This window comes from Dreissena polymorpha, chromosome 9, assembly GCF_020536995.1.
Source record: "Dreissena polymorpha isolate Duluth1 chromosome 9, UMN_Dpol_1.0, whole genome shotgun sequence".
In the NCBI taxonomy this organism is placed as follows: domain Eukaryota; kingdom Metazoa; phylum Mollusca; class Bivalvia; order Myida; family Dreissenidae; genus Dreissena; species Dreissena polymorpha.
The window spans coordinates 26,529,135-26,547,323 of record NC_068363.1 but is presented as its reverse complement, the minus strand read 5'-3'; the positions used below and the strand labels follow the sequence as shown (position 1 = coordinate 26,547,323).

General features: G+C 34.8%; 1 protein-coding gene across 1 annotated transcript; it reads right to left on the bottom strand.

The window, feature by feature from the left end:
• Positions 1–844: 844 nt before the first annotated feature.
• LOC127845920 (uncharacterized) lies at positions 845–4,306 on the bottom strand. The gene is made up of 3 exons (XM_052377099.1): positions 4,278–4,306; positions 1,903–2,032; positions 845–1,440 (listed from the first exon to the last, which is right to left on the bottom strand). Exons 1-3 carry the CDS (start codon positions 4,304–4,306, stop codon positions 1,138–1,140), a joined length of 462 nt encoding a protein of 153 aa, XP_052233059.1. The 3' UTR covers positions 845–1,137.
• Between the last annotated feature and the right edge of the window lie 13,883 nt (positions 4,307–18,189).

Sequence of the window (18,189 nt, the reverse complement as noted above, 5' to 3'; positions counted from 1 at the left end):
TCTCGCCGTCCGAGTCAGATTCAGAAAAAAAGTTTGACAATCTCTTAATTCTGTCTAATACATGTGCGGTTATACAGAAAATAATTAATAATAATTATCATGGTCCATATTTAATTTAATCAATTTGTCATACAAAAGTTGCGAGAACTATCACATCCAATGCCCTATCATGCCGGTTCGTGATTGCGGGCCAATGAACACGAGGCAAACCTACGTCACTACCAGTTTTAATAAAAATTGTGAGTAGATCGGAATGTTTGAAAATTCGCTACTTTGTCATATTCGTTTTCGCTAACAACACCGTCGTTGAACCGAAGTGATGTGGAAAAGCGTTCTTATATGCACTATATTTGATAAATAAAGGGGTTTAAACGGGTTTTAAAAGTATGACATTTCTACTTTAAATATGCATCTGATCAGGGACCTAAACGAAAGGTCTCTGATTCGATGAATAGGTTACAGGAACATCCCTTAAACAAAGTTTTCTAATTGTGTCGTCCGTAGCGATCGAATAGCTTTTTAATCGAGCAAAATTTAAATTTAATTAATTTAAGAAACTACACTAAAGGTATCTTCAAACTGCCACGTGTTCTACAAGTACATATCAAAGGAGCTATGAGACCCAATTACAACAATAAGACTACATTGGCATACATGTACTGTGCTTATACGTAGATTTTTAAATACACAAGTATTTATTGCAATATGATATTATTCTTATTGAATTTTGAGAATAATAAATAATTGAACCGAAAGTTGAAAACGTGACATTCGACATTACATCAAATAAAATGATATCGACGATTGTTATATGTTCTATTAAAATAATAACTATATTTTGATAATGATCTTTCTATATTATATGACTCTTCTTTGAATCGCTTAATATGATTTGGAAAATTGGTTTTCATTAATGAGCATTACGTGTCGCTAAAGTTAAGCCTGTACAGTCTTCACGGGCTTATCAGGGACGACACTTTCCATCTTAACTGGATTTACGCTAAGAAAATACTGTATGCAAACAAAAAAATACAATATCATGTGCACAGGCTATTCTTCTGGGACGACACTTTACGACAATCATTAAATGATTCATAGCGTTTTACTAGAGCGACGCTCAAATGTTCAGTGAAGAAATCATTTCCCACTGGCCTTAACGCGACACGCGAAGTTATGATTTCCAATCTGGATTTTATTTGTTGCAATATAGTAAGAATTGTCTTGTAAACATCCGGCACCTGCGCAGAAACTCACTGCGCATCCGGTTGGGTCCGGTGCGCATGCGCACAATGCTTCTCTTGCCGCCATTACTGCGCTTAAGAATTCCTTGTTCAATTGTTGTTTCGCGTCGTTGAAAGCAACATCGTGTGAAGGAATGTCCAGCGTTTCGTACTCGTGTCGTTTCTGACTCCCCCATGTGGCTGCCAGGACAGCCGCAACCTGAACAAAATCCCTGACTTTAAAGCATACTGTTTTCTTCATGAAAAATCCACACCGTCTTGAACGGGACGGGGGAGGGAGATGGTTTGGAAGATGTCAAGTCGACATTATTCTGTGTTTGATAAAGAACCATTGAAAAATCATATTGATAGTAAAGTAAGCCAGTTATACTAAGGTGGATAAGATATTGTGGTGAATCAACTTACATTTGCAACATAAAAGTGTTGGTACCTTGTTAAGTTCAACTGTATGTTTCTGTTTGAAAGAATTGGTGACTAATTGTCCATGTTATCATGCGTTTTATATATGCAGTATTTTTCAAATAAAAAAATATATCGAGACGTTTTAAACCCGGAATCACTGTACTAGACTTTTAACATCGTGAACTAGAAGACACATGTTTTTGCCTCTAGATTAGGTCATATAGTTCCCTACACCACTCCCACCCCACCCAACCCTTACCGAGCTCGGATAAGCCTCGTGCCTGACCCTGTTCACCACCGTGTACGCAACGGCCAGCTGTCCGACGTACGGCTCCCCTCGGGCCTCTCCGAACACTACCCGGGCCAGCGCGTCCACACTGGGATCGCCACTGAAACAGCATGTGGGCAATCGCACTAGTGTTCACCCTGTACCACTCTACGGAATCCGGATAGAGCCAAGTTGATTGTCGTGTGTCGACCTTCGAGGTCGAAGCACGACATTCAAGCGACGCACATTATGACACTCGACATTTGAAGTCGACATGCGACAATCAAGATTTGTTTGTCGAATTTCGCGCTCGGTTAAAAAAAATATTGTAGAAAATCTTGACTATCGACTGAATTGTCGACTGTCATATCGTGCGTTGCGATGAATGTCGCGTGTCGCTTCGCATGTCGACTTCAATTGTCGCATGTCGACTTCAATTGCCGTGTATCGACCTTCGAGTGCGACACTCGACATTTTTAGAGACGCACGATACGACGCGCGTCATGCGATATGACACTCAATTAAATGATTCCAATATCTGAGGGTGGGGATTTTTGTCATGGCTCTTGGTCAATTTTTCTCTCATAAAACACGATTATATATATTTATTTGAATATATTGGGCTCTGGGCCCATATACTATCCAGGATACGTTACTTCTACCTGTGTAAATGATGAGCGGTCAAAATACACACATTGTGGTATGTTTACAATTGCGTTTGGTGTTTTTACAATTATGATATGACATGCAACTCGTCCATTTAAAAATCAGAGTTTATATTATTGATTCAACTAGCGGAAGGTAAACAAGAAAGCGCTTACCACGACGCAATGCAGTTCACGTCGAAACTCCTTGAAAGAACAACTGAGAAATGTAGACAACATATAAGTAGGTCCCGTCTGCAAAGCATTCTTCCGTTCGTTCTGTGTACGATATTATAACAAAAACGCCGCGATATGACTTTCAACGTGTGTAACTAAATATAAGTAATTGACGTTAACGTAACTGGATCTTATGGCGCTTAACGTACTTAACACCTATACAATATCAATTCTGAACCCAAACATGTCGGGCAAATAAACGTCACGTTGTGGTGAAAGTGACAGCAAACAGCGCATAACTCGCATTGAATCTGTTGTACTGTTATTTAGTTTGCTGACATTTATATGCGTTCTCTTGCTGTTAACACTCGCATTTTATGATCCAATTAGTATGCACATAAATCACGCTGTGATTCTAAGTTGTGCTACACAATTTCGTTTATAACAGTTTTTAGGAGTTTCGTCCGTGAACGATAACACGTGTACACATATAATTAACATAAATAATATTTAAAAAAAAATCAATTTGTCTCAAAACTTCACCAATGCCATTAAAAAGATTGTGCGTGTGTGACGTTGTTGGTTGTTGTTGGTAAGGTGCTCAAAATTGATGGTGTGTGTATATATATGCGTGCGACAAATGTGCACAAATGCCTTTTTAAAGTGTTATATTTTCAACTATGTCAATAACAAACAAACCAAATTATAATAATATAATAATAATAATAATAATCCGTTTATAATCCGAAGGTAACTCATTAAGACAATACATTGATACAAAGTCATGCAAACAGTTTAACAATGGTAATCTTATTTTCAATGAGGCCTTCAAACAACTATGGTTTGTATAATGCATTTCTACATTATAATGCAAACATGTAGACTTCGACGGACATAAGAGTACTGTAACAGTGTAATAGAAGTGTCATAAAAAGCAAGTATATTATATGGCTTCTCTTATATTATTAATTTATCTTCCAATATTGAAATGGTCTCAAGGAACAAATATTTATTAACGGAAAGTATTTAAGAATATAAATGTATTGTTGATTACATTTTCTCATATGCACACATTCTAACGCACCCGCGCACACACACACACGCGCACACACACACACACGCACGCACACACACACACACACTCACGCACGCACGCACGCACGCACGCACGCACGCACGCACGCACGCACGCACGCACGCACGCACGCACGCACGCACCACACACACACACACACACACACACACACACACACACACACACACACACACACACACACACACACACACACACACACACAACTGTTATGAAGAAAAGCCTGCACCTCCTTGCTATATAGGTAGTTTGAAAAAGCAATATGTATATTTGTTTGCGAAATTAAATCTGCAGTAATCATTACGACACTTATGGAAGAGCATTTGACTTTTGAATAAGAGGAAAACAGAAAAATGTTACTACGCGTGAGACTTATTTTGCGCCTCAAAGAGGAAATATTTTTTAAGCCTATGTTTGAAAGTGGTGAGAGTGAGAGATTGGCGAATACGTACCGGTATGTGGTTCCATACTTCCATACCATAGTAACTAAACGACTTTTTTAAAAGGTTTGAGTGAGGTGTTTTATGCGTCAAATCATTGTTTGATATCGATCTTAAATTGTAATTATTGTTTTTCACCAGTTTTATCAAGTCGTCAATATATGTGGGCCTTAAATTATGAAGTGATTTGTAAATAATTACACCGGTGAAATATTTACATCTGTTTTCATAAGAAAGCCATTGAATTTTTTGTGATAAATCATAATCATTTATATTTAAATCATTACGTAATATTACTCTTAAAAACCTTTTTTGCAGTTTTGATATTCTGTTTATGTCTCTAGTATTTGCATTTTGCCATGTGACAAATCCATAATCAATAATTGGTGTTACATACGCATTATAGAACATAATTTTCATCTCAGAAGTTAGAAAATATTGTATACGCCTGAACAGTGATAATTTCGAAACTAGTTTTGAACAAGTTATATCAACATGGGCCTTCCAATTTAAATGTTTATCAATATGGATACCTAGAAGTTTTTGGATTGCAACATGTTTTATTTTTGAGTTTACAAACAAATTTAGATCTTCTGAATGTTTAAGTTTTTGGCGTGATCCTATAGTCATGCAAGTAGTTTTATCTGGGTTGACTGCCATATTATTTATCGTACACCAATTTTGTGACCTTAGTAAATCGTCTTGAAGTGTGCAATTTATCATAGTTATATTATTCCCTTTACAGTGGATTGTTACATTATCAGCATACATGTCAGATTCTGATGTTAGTTTTAAGGGTAGATCATTTACGTAAAGTAAAAATAACAAAGATCCTAAAATGGAGCCTTGCGGGACACCGGAACTTATCATGCAGATGTCTGATGTTACTCCATCTGCCCGAATTTGTTGCAAACGGTTTTGTAGATATGATTAAAAAAAACTTCAAAGACGAATTCGAAAAATTATATAGTTTCAACTTGTGCAGAAGAATGGTGTGGTCCACTAAGTCAAATGCTTTTTTGAAATCCACAAAAACAGTTCCTATCATATAACCATCGTCCATACAATTTAACCATGAATCAACGAATCTGATTAAAAAACTTTGGCATGAGTGGTTTTGTCTAAAACCCGATTGGTGTTCATTTAGTATACATGTTTCTTTTAAATATTTATTTAATTGAATGGCTACATGTCTTTCAATTATTTTAGAAATTGTAGGTAATAAAGAGATGGGTCTAAAATTATTTGGATCATGTTTATCTCCTCCTTTATGGAGAGTTACGACCCTTGCTAATTTAAGTAAGTCTGGAAAGATTCCAGTTAAAATTGAAGTATTTATTAATGTCGTTAGAGGTTGTACGGTATAATTTTTGGCAATGTTTAAGGATATTAGGTCCTATTCTGTCTAAGCTACTACTTTTATTAGGATTAAGTGTATCAATTAATGTAAGAACTTCCATAGGCGATATATATTCTAATTTGAACTCTCGATTACCCAATTTTTCATCTAAGAAATTTTTTAAATTTTCAGGTTTGAAAACTGTTTTCCTAATTATATGAGATATGTTAACAAAATGTTTGTTAAGTTCATTAGCCACAAGCTGTCTCCCACTAACATTAACATTGTTTATGTTTAATGTATTAGGTAAAATTGCTCTTTGATTTTCACTGTCATTTGATATGCTTTTGATAGATCGCCACAATTGTTTAATATCTTTCTTCTCTTTAACAGCATTATTGAAAAACGTTCGCTTATTTTTCTTAATTATGGAATTGAATTTGTTTCTCCATATTTTATACTGATCAAAATTGTTGCAAGCCTTAAATGTATCCCGTTTTAATCTAGCCTGTTTTATTTCATCTGAATACCATCCAGGCTGATGTATGCGCTTAACCCGCTTACTTTTAATTGGCGCATGCTGGGATAATACTGTGTTTAATATATTGTTTAAAGTCCTTAGGGCCAAATTCGGATCATTGGTAGTTTCTATAATATTCATATCATATTGACCTAGATCTTGTAGAAACAGTGTTTCATCAAAATGTTTAAACGATCTATAAATTATTTGTCCATGTTAAGATATAGACTTACTTTTAAGTTTACAAAGGAGTGTACACGTGATTGGATAGTGATCACTGAGGCCTATTACTGGAACGTTAACTTCCGATACGCAAGATATTGATGTTGTGTATACATGATCAATTATTTTGATGACGATTTTGTTACTCTGGTTGGATATTGAACCAGTTGTGTGAGTCCGAAATCAAGTACAGTTTTTGCCCATTTTGTATTATTAAATTTATTAGGTGAAGAAAATTCAATGTTAAAATCGCCAATAGCTGACCAATTCATATTAGATGATTCTGCAAATTCCATTTGTTTCTCAAATGAATCTATCCAAGACTGGGGACTGTTTGGGGCACGGTAGATAAAGCATAGAAGATGTGATTTATTATTTTCGATAGTTACCTGTAGCCAAATAGTCTCAATGTCCGAGGATTCAAGATCAAAGCGACGGACATAGCTTATGTTCTTTTTGAGATATATAATGAGTCCTCCACCAGCCTTTTTTGACCTGTCTTTACGTTCAAAAACGAAGTCGTTAATAAATAGATCTATATCATTAATTGAACCAGTTAAAAACGTTTCAATCAAACCAAATATATCAATTGACCCTGGCTCTCCCATTATAAGTTTGAGTTCATCTAATTTTGGAAGAATGTGATGAATATTCAAACTTGCTATATGAATACCTTGTTTGCTGAAAATAAAAACGTTTTTATGAATCAACAATTTATCCTTGAAATTATTATTCGTTTTGAGAGGAGGCATTTTCGATAAATCTACGTTTTTGCTAATATTTAGATACTGGTATGAATCATAATTGCAATAACAATACAACGTACATGTATTTTTAGAAACAAAAATAGTGTCAGGTTGAATATTATAGTTAAGAAATGGGTTTTCATGAGTAAATAAGTCAGAGTTGATATGTCCGTCAGTGTTTTCCTACCATAATCTGTGATTTCGGCAATTTTCTGTCGAGTGGTTTGCTTAACCGCAACGTCTGCACGGTGACCATCGTCCACGTAGCTGAAAGTTTCTATTACCAAACTGGCGACCGTTGTTCTGGAAACGGCCTCTAATTCCATATGTCGCTCCTGTCCATGGTGGCCGAGAGTAACGTGTAGCGGCGACTCTGTGTGGTAATTCTCTCGCGGACGTATGTTTGGACTTCACAATTGGAGTAACCGTGTTAATTGTACAAACCAGTCCACTCGAGCCTTTTGGACACAGGTGTATACCGTCTTTTAAGTAGAACGGACGAATTGTAGTTTTATCAGCGTGAATGAACGAATGGTAGCAGTCAATGAGAACAGCACCCGTTTCCATACACAATTTCTTTATTTCTTCATTTACCGGCCCGATGTCCGTGTCCGTTCGCGGACAGAGAGTGCATAAATATACAGTGCACTGGTGACGAAGAGCCTAAAATGTTGAGCGAAGCGTTTCATACACACTGCGTGATGTTCCGGAAGCTGCATCATTACCTCCGACATAAATTACTATTTTGGTGTATTTTGATATATCGTCAGTCAAAAGACGAGTGTAAATGTCTCTCGATTTCTTACCGGGAAGTGTACGTACGTCCACATTGCTCTGAAGGCCACGCTTACTTATACCTTTAAGAATTGAGTCTCCGATTAATAACGTTCTATTCTGTTCAAGTCTGGGTTTATGTACGAAGTCATTAGTATGTGCGTTTCCGCTTCCTGTCAGTTCCGAAGTGTTTTGCGAATTTTGCAAAGCGGGCGACGTTATTTCTACATCAAATTATTGCGTCGCGGGAAATGTTGTACGATTATTTGATAAATCATACGATCTAGTAGGAGTTTCCATCAATTTATTTAGCGATATTTCAGTTTCTTTTTGTTTCGTTACAATATTAGACACCTGGGTTTTCATTGATTCAGAGAAGGATTGCCATCGTTTTAGAAGTCCCTCGTTCAGGTTGCTCATTTGCGTTTTAACAGATTCTGAATTAGAAGTAACATCTTTCAACTTATTGTTCATGTCACTACAGCACAGAGTGTGTTGATTTTTTAAACCACATATAATATCTTTTATTTCAGCGAGTTGCGTTGAGATCTGTAGCATGTGTTCCCGCATTACACTTTTGAGTTCATTTATTTCACATGAAACGGATTTCATAAAATCATTCAATATCTCATGGATATTCGAATTTGTGTCTTTATTAATTCGACGAGCATGCTTTTCTTTTCGTACTGACTGAACTGATTCATTGAGGCGACGTAATTCTTCATGGCTATCGGATTCATTTTGATTTTCCGAAAGTTTAGATTCATTTTTGCTTATTGACATCAAAAGTTTTTTGAAGGCATTGTTTACATCAGTTGTTGTTGTTTCGTCATTTACTAATCTTTCCTCTATGTTTTTTAACATCGCTGGCAGGTAAATTTCCGTGAACTGATGAGAGTTTTTCCCGTTGATTAAACAAGAACTTTTTGTTCGATACAAGTTTAATGTAAATACCCTGTCGACCAGAACTGAACTTGTATTGCGATTCAACAAGATTTCCCTGTCTGTCGTGCACCGGAACATTGCAACATTTATACGGAATGGTGTTATTGCTGAAAAACTGATCCGCCGCAATCTTGAAAAGTTCATACATACCAGTGTTTAATAAAAGTCGAAAACCTCCACCTGTCTCGTATACAATCACATCTTCTTGATCGGTGGAATCCAACTTCTTTTGTAGTGACTTCCTCATATTTAGCGTGTAATCCACACCAACTGCGGCGCCATCAGTAACATTTTTTAACTCCGCGGGTGCCGCTGTCCCAGCGAAAGGCACAATATCACTCATGTTACGTCGTTTACTTTTGTCCGAAATCCACAAAATGACATTGTTCTATCGACTTTTTTTCAGAGATTCTGTTTTTGTATTATTTAAATGTGTTTTTTTTAACCAGACGATTAAAAACAGTTAAAAACCTAATTTAAACGTTAAGAGTTTAAAAAAGTTGTTTACAGCAACCGGACGTGACGTCGATGAAGGTGTGCAAGTTGCAATTGTAATAAATGCCTTTGTAAGTTTTATGGACATGCCTGCCATCTTTTTTGTTCAACATCCCGTCCCATAGACACTGTTTACTGATCGTTTTTGCATACTTGTCAGTCCATTAACTTAATTGTCATATACCAATGACTCTGCCCAAAGTTTTAGCTCAACGCCCTATTCCACTTAGCCTGCGATTATTTCAATGCCCCTTTTCATTGACCTTGCCTTTTATCTGTATCTGTATCTGTATGGTACTCGAAACTAGCTCACTTATGAGCAAAACTTATCAAGGGTGTGGTGTGTGCTCTTCGATGTTAAAATGTTAGTAGCACGAGTTAATTAAAACACTTTTGAATTGGTCACTTTTAGTACAAGTCACTACACTGTCTGGTAAAGAGTTCCAGTCCCGAATAGTACGCGGAATAAAAGAGTATTTATAAATGTCAATGTTACTTGTTGCCAGTTTGATGGATTTAGAATTATTGTTACGTTGTGGGCGTTTGTTGACTTCTAGGAGATTGTCAGCGGGGACGGCCACCAGGTCGTAGATGATCTTATCATTTCAATTTAAAGCCCCATTCCATTCACTTTGCCTACTATCCATTTAAGTTCAACACAACATTCAGTTGACACTTCCTGCTAACACGTTGTTTGAACTTCCTATGCCATCGACAACCATCCATTTTGTTCAATACCCTAATTCATTTACTTTTACTACCGTCTGTTTAGTTTAACGCACAATTTCAATGTGCCAACCACACGTTTTGTTCAACACCCCATTCCATTGCCTTAGCATACTATACCTTACTTTCAACGCTTTTGCCACCTGTAAATTATGCTTAACTCCCCATTCCATCGACTTTGCCAACTAGTCATTTTGTTGAACGCACCAGTTTAACTCAGTTAAACAATGCATTCCATAGATTTTCCCACTATTCATTCAGTGCAACGACTGATTTCAATGCCTTTCCTACCGTTCGTTTCATTTAAAACCACATAAAATTGACTTTTTCTACTATCTATTCCCAATACTTTGCCCATAGTCAATTAAGTTCAATGCACCATTCCATGGGGTTTGCCAACTGTCAATTTAGTTCAACGGCACATTCGTTGCCTTCCACCTATTCAGATTAAAAGGCAATAGACCATCAAAATCTTCGAATATTTCGTACAATATTTCGAAAAATAAAGTTAACACATAAAAAATCAATGTTCGTTATAGCAATCGCAGTAAGGAACACTGATAGTTTATGGCTTAACTTTTTTTTAGATGTATGATGAGATTTTATGTTACTTCCTCATTACGAAAGACACAATTTACAACTACGACATACACACAATAAAACCAATCGTGATGCATCGACTATCTCCGGAATCATCCGTAAGATAGACAAAAAATCGTCTGCTGATCCAGAGTGACAGTTTAACATTATAAATAAAGATGGCGTTATACACACGGCGTGATTGTTTTGGACCTAATCAAAGCCTATCTGTACACATCGCAAACTCTCAGTCGATGAATCCTATCATGATGTCAATAACGGACAAGCAATCAGGTGATGTTAAAAAGAGATTTCATTAGGTTAGGAGCGGTCCATCCTTGTAGTGTAAATACCAGAATCGTTAGCTGAAGACTAATCATTTGAAGTGTAGATTTACGCTAAATAATATATTTATATATTGAGTCGTGTTCTGAGAAAACTGGGCATAATGCATGTGCCTAAAATGTCGTCCCAAATTAGCCTGTGCAGTCCGCACAGGCTAATCAGGGACGACACGTTCCGCCTTAATTGGATTTTTGTTAAGAAGATACTTAATTTTAACGGAAAATGTCATAGAAGCGGAAAGTGTCGTCCCTGATTAGCCTGTGCGCACTGCACAGGCTAATCTGGGACGACACTTTACGCACATGCATTATGCCCAGTTTTCTCAGAACGCGAATCTATTAGTTATACCTATTTGTTTCTAAAATTTGAAAAGATCCGTTTGAGCGCATTAAATGTTTACTCCCAAATTGGCGAAATTGCCCGTATTAGAATTACGGTGAAGGAACACTACTGTATTAAACACCTTTCTTTATATATTACGTATATATAATAAGTAAAATATCATACTAATGTTACACAAAACATTTACATGCAACGACGTCTTGATATGGAAAGTCTCGTGGTATAAATAAATCTCAATTGCTGTCGGTGACCAATCTATTCCACTCTGGATCAGCAGACGATTTATTTCATAAATCAATCTCTGGGTTAATAGTCGCCATCTTTCGAACTACTTTCAAAAGTACAACAACAACAATAACAGTAAAAGACAATTTTAATTGCGAAAAGTTGAAAGATTGAGTACATGTGTCACGGTTGTTGAGTGGAATAGTGTTATTTTCAACTGTGTACGAAGCATTTCAACTGGTAGTGGAATAACCGAATTGTTGGTGGAAATGGAATTTAGAAATATATCTAGTAATTCATCATCGTGTAGAATTATCATCAGTATCATTTCTGTGGAACATTGCAATATTCAAAATACAAGTGTTTCATAGCTATGGTGCTTTTGACATAGTTCACTAACCATCAAGACTGAAATGATTCATGCACACAGGTAAAGTAAATAATTGAATTTGTGCAGAATGTTTATTTTTTACAAATTATTATTTAATTTGACCAATTTGTTTTAGATTGATTGCACTGAAACTCAAAGTCTAAAGCTTAGTAAGACACTTAAGACAGTTTTCTGAGAAGAAACAATACTTGTTCAGAGTGTAGCAGGCTCATGCGGCCTCTGGTTTATTTATTTGGCCTCGGCCTTTAACCTGGGTCGCTTTGATTTCAGGTGTTTAGCCCCCATATCAACAAGGCTCTCGACCCTATATGTAGTTATTCATATTGTTTAAAGATTTTGAGAACCCTCACTCGGTGCCAGTGGGGATATAACAGGGACCTTCTTATAGCTAGATGAATGCATCAAATATGCCAGCAACACTTTATAATCAATAACTTTATAATTGATGATTCTGTTCTTTTAACTACATTACTAATTTACCAAAACAATGTGAAACACATTCTTATGCCCCCAAAGGAGGGCATATATTGATCGCACTGTCCGTCTGTCTATCCGTCACACTTTGCATTTAGGTTTCGAAAAAATGCTCATAACTTCTATGTCGCTTCAGATGTAACATTCATATTTGGTATGCATGTGTATATGGACAAGGCCTCCCCATACACACACAAATTTTGACCCCTTTGACCTTGAGCTTAGGGTCGGCGTTTAGGTTTTGAAAAATGCTCATAACTTCTATTAAAGCGTTTATCGGGGGCGTATGTCATCCTACGGAGACAGCTCTTGTTTTTGCTACTGTCCTCTGCACAAACCATGATATATCTGCATATATGCATCCAACCAAATCAGTAAAACTATTTGTCACTTAATTACAGTAAACTTATTGCATGTTAACTTTTCAACAATATATATATATACATGTATATATAATTATATATAACAGATCTTGAAAAAAACACACATCAAACTTCAAATTGTTTTAGTAAATTACAGGCTTTAATTGGTATTGTGACATTGACACCACTCATGCATGCGACTATACAATTATACAACTATGGAACACATTATTTATAAGAAATTCCAATACATCAACATATCGTCTCAGATTTAAGGCAGATAATCTAGTGCTTTTTTGCTGCCATTTTTACTATTACACATATTTTCATTTTATGTTATGATGCATTGATCTTGTTTCTAAATTAACCAAGCAATCATGTTAAACTTTTGAAGAAAGATGTTGTCTGATAAATATAGAAAATATAATCACTACAAAGTGAACAAAATTCAGTTGAATACTGTGACCAACAAAGATTTGCCAAAGAGCAATTCAGATCATGATTTAAATTAAATACAAGTAATATGAAAGTCTGCCTATTGGATCCCAGTTAAGACTTATTTGTCAAATCTGCACATTAATTTTCCCTTAGCCATGTAGAATTGGGGACTAAATACCATCAAGTCATGTAAAAAGGAGCAGGGTATAGCACGCTGCTATTGATCTCTTGAGCTTTCACATGAATTTTACGGGCAATTTTCATACAACAAATGGTATTATATAGTGTAATGATAAAGCATTATGAGCACAAATTATACCTCTTACTAGTGGTGCAAAAATCATTTAAGTGTCACATTTCAAAAGAAAATTTATATAAAAAGGTATTATTAATTGTTAAAACGTTATAAAAGGTTATTTCAATTCACTAAAGCATTTAATTACAAGAACAAGTGCATTTTATGTCCATTACAATACATGTAACAGTATTGGCATTGTATTTATCTGCATTTGATGTGCATTTAATACACTTAAAAATGCAGACAAGACACACTTCTAACAGAAACAAATGTATTTTTTTCTGCATTTTTCCAGCATAAATACTCTTCAAGTGTATTTTTTATCATCCCAAATACACTTTACCAGGAAAAAGGTATGTTAAAATGCATTTTTAGTTTGTTTTAAGTATATTTTCAAATGCATTAAGACACTCTTTTCTTTTGCAAAAAATGTTGAACAAAAACTTGAAAATATTTAATATACTAAAGTGTAGTAATAATTAAAGTTTTGTATGAGCATCAAAAACAGTGTCAAATTCATACCAGTGCCTATTTAGTAGCAGTAGGCCTTATATGGTCTACTTGTGGTAGAAATAATGCATTTTGTATAATACAACATACATAAATTAAAAAATATAGCTGCCCATACAGTTCAATACAATGTTCAATTAACTACACTATGCAAAGTTGAAATATAACATCAAGCTTGGAATAATCTTTTCAATAATGAATAATATGCTGTTTTAATTTATAAGTGAAATAGACACTTGCATATAAAAACTGATTTTACATCAAAACTAAATGTTTAATTTGATTTTTAGCTCCACTGGCCAAAGGTCCTGTGTCCATCGTGCATCCATGCTGCCCATGCATAAACTTTTCCTTTAAACATCTTCTCCTAAACTACTGGTCCAATTCTGATGAAATTTCTTAGGAATGTTCCTGGGGTGAACCTCTTTCAAATTTGTTCAAATTATGCCCCTGGGGTCAAATTTGACTCTGCCCTGGGGGTCACAAAATTGAAAATTTGCTTAAATAAGGCCTATTTTGTGAAAACTTTCAAAATCTCCCGTCCATAACCATTGGGCCTAGGGCTTTCAAATTTGGTATGTAGAGACATCTAATAGTCCTCTACCAAATTTGTTCAAATTATACCCTTGTGGTCAAATTTGACCCTGCCCCGGGGGTCACAAAATTGAACATATGCTTATATAGGGTATATTTTGTGAAAACTTTACAAATCTTCTCGTCCATAACCATTGGGCCTAGGGCTACCAAATTTGGTATGTAGTGGCATCTTATAGTCCTCTACCAAGTTTGTTCAAATTATGCCCCTGGGGTCAAGTTTGACCCTGCCCCGAGGGTCACAAAATTGAACATATGCTTATATAAGGCCTATTTTGTGAAAACTTCAAACAAATTCTTGTCCATAACAATCCGGCCTAGGGCTATCAAATTTGGTATATAGTGACATCTAATAGTCCTCTACCAAATTTGTTCAAATTTAATCCCTTGGGTCAAATTTGACCCTGCCCCGGGGGTCACAAAATTGAACATATGCTTATATAATGCCTATTTTGTGATAACTTAAAAAAAATCTTGTCCATAACCATTAGGCCTAGGGCTACACAATTTGGTATGTAGTGACATTGTATAGTCCTCTACTTAGTTTGTTCAAATTATGCCCCAGGGGTCAAATTTGACCCTGCCCCGGGAGCCACTAAATCAATTATATGCTTATATAGTGCCTATTTTGTGAAAATTTTAAAACTCTTCTTGTCCTTAACCATAAGGCATAGGGCTACCAAATTTGGTATGTAGTGACATGTTATAGTTCTCTACCAAGTTTGTTCAAATTATGCCCTTTGGGTCAAATTTGACCCTGCCCGGGGTCACAAAACTGAACATACGCTTACATGGGGCCTATTTTGTGAAAACTTTAAAAATCTTGTTGTCCATAACCATTGGGCCTAGGGCTACCAAATTTGGTATGTAGTGACATCTAATAAACCTCTACCAAATTTGTTCAAATAATGCCTCTGGGGTCAACTTCGACCCTGCCCCAGGGGGTTACAAAATTGATTAAACGCTTTTAAAGCGCCTATTTTGTGAAATCTTTAAAAATCTTCTTGTCGAAAACCATTTGGACTATGGCTACCAAATTTGGTATGCAGTAACATCTTATAGTCCTCTACCAAGTTTGTTCAAATTATGTCCTTTGGATCAAATTTGATCCTGACCCGCATGTCACAAAATTCAACATTATATACGCTTATATCTTGCTTATTTTGTGAAAACTTTAAAAATATTCTTGTCCTTAACTCTAGGACCTAGGGCTACCACATTTTGTATGTAGTGCTCTACAAAGTTTGCTCAAATTATGCCCCCGGGGTTAAATTTGACCCAGCCCAGAAGGTCACAAAAGTGTACATGTGCTTAAATAGGGCCTATATTTAAGTATTTGCACATGCAGAGAAATTTGTTTCAGCCTTTTTTCAGCAGTGGAGCGATACAGGGCCATCATGGCCCTCTTGTTTAAATACTCAAAAAATGAAACCGTGTTCATGCTTGCATGAACACAGTTTATAAATGCTGTCAGAATGATAAAATATGCAATTACTATAAATACAAATGCCAGGGAAAAGTGCTTTTTGTACTAAAAAATTCGAAAGAATATTTCAATAGTACATTCTGAATACTTTAGTATGTAATTAACAGTTTTGTCTGAGAAAATCACTAAATTTTATATATTTATTCAAATTCACATTAATCAAATTTCAAAAACACATTATTACTTCAAATCCTTTCACACAATACTGAAAAAAATGCACAGTTTCTGATTGTTATTGATTCTTTATTAATTTATACATGTACCATTTTTTAATCTTGATGCATCCTCAATTGTATAATGCACATCTTAATCTGTTTTAACAATTATAATATAAAGATTAAGGCTGACTCAGTAAAATAATAATCCATGATTTCTGCAGTACTTGCAGACAAACTAGGAATACTGCTGTGATATTATCTATCTATCTTATGGGATATTAATTTGGCTTCAATAGAAAAAAATCAAAGCATACACAAGTATAAAATGTGTATGTATATATTAGTTAAACTTAAATTGATTAACCATTGATAAAAAGATATTATAATATATGTATATATATATATATATATATATATATATATATATATATATATATATATATCTATATATATATATATATATATATATATATATATATATATATATATATATATATATATACATATCCTTGTAAAACTAAAAATTAAATATGTATGTTTCTATTACATCATTTAGGTCTTTTATTTTCAGACAAAGTAGTCAATTTTGGGAAAATCAACCTTATAATTATTTTCTGTGTTGGCCAATGTCATAATTGTTATAAAATGTATATTGAACTGGAAGTTTTCTTTATTTTAAATGATAACATTTGCTTGGTCAGCCATAATTGTCACAATCAAGTGGTCTTTTTACACTGTAGTTTTCTCACTGACTATGGGTTTGTTCTGAGAATGAGCCACACAAAGTATTGTTGGGGAGATGAGTTGTCAATTTTATGTTTATCAGTCTTTCATAATCCAGTATACCTGTAAAAAGGGAATTTGTAACTAATAATCACACGATATACACAATTACAATTGTATGCATTTAGATTTATTAAGTACTGCACATTAATCATTTTTCAAAAATATGTAGCAACATTACATTATATAATGCTGCAATACTAAAGTAATTGACTAATTAAAGGTCGCTGATGTGTAATGGATGTGGTGTCCACCTAATGATCTGGAGGTCACTGGTATGATCCCCAGTGTGGGAGCATTCTTAAGAAATCTCCAAGAGACACCCAAGTACTGGTTCTAGGCCCAGGAAACAAACTCAAGAGCATTTCACATACATGTACGTAGTTAGTACTTTAAATTTAATCGAACTAAAAATGGGTTAAAACTAACAACTGAAACCCTTGTTAATACATTTTATTTTGAATCAAGCAAATGTGCAAATTCATTAAAAATAATGAGTAAAATTTAAAAATTATACTTTAAAGTAATCATGATAATTTAGATCATTTTCAGAATATTTAATGATGATAATGATACAATTATATATTCCCTAAATGATAAAAATAAAACATGTAATGTTAATTTATGAAAAAAAACGTTTTAATTTTATCAATATCATGGTAATTACAACTAGATACAGGCAATTAGATCAGAAACGTGCATTAATTATATTAATGAACAACCCAGACATTTGTAGTGATTTATGGTCACTATTTGATTAACGTTCTATACATGACCTGTCATAAAAGGTATTTTTTAGCCAGAACTACAATCGGCAATGATAGTCTGTATTGCATACATATTCCAACGTCTATTATCGATTCGCTTCCTCAAACTGAACAAATATTTAATGTTTACATCGCGAAACGTAATGCATCCAGTTTCACTTTCGGTTTGGTTGGTTTTGTAAACACCGTAATTTCATCTTAAAAATTGGATGATAGGGTGATTAATAATAATGTAAAAGTAAATCACTTGGATAATAGGTCAAAATGCAACACAAATGAACGTTAATAGTGCTATTTATATCAAAGTTTCGGTAAAAAGGTTGGCGCTAGTTCAACGCGCATCGTATACAGCCTCATAACAATAGACTGACAACCTTTTGGGTAGTAAAGTAGTAATACAAGGCA

Coding starts and splice junctions, on each gene's coding strand:
- LOC127845920 (XM_052377099.1), bottom strand. CDS start 4,306: ATGGTATGGAAGTATGGAACCACATACCG. Junction 2,033..4,277: donor AAGTATGGAACCACATACCG/GTACGTATTCGC, acceptor ATGCTGTTTCAG/TGGCGATCCCAGTGTGGACG. Junction 1,441..1,902: donor ACGAGGCTTATCCGAGCTCG/GTAAGGGTTGGG, acceptor GATTTTGTTCAG/GTTGCGGCTGTCCTGGCAGC.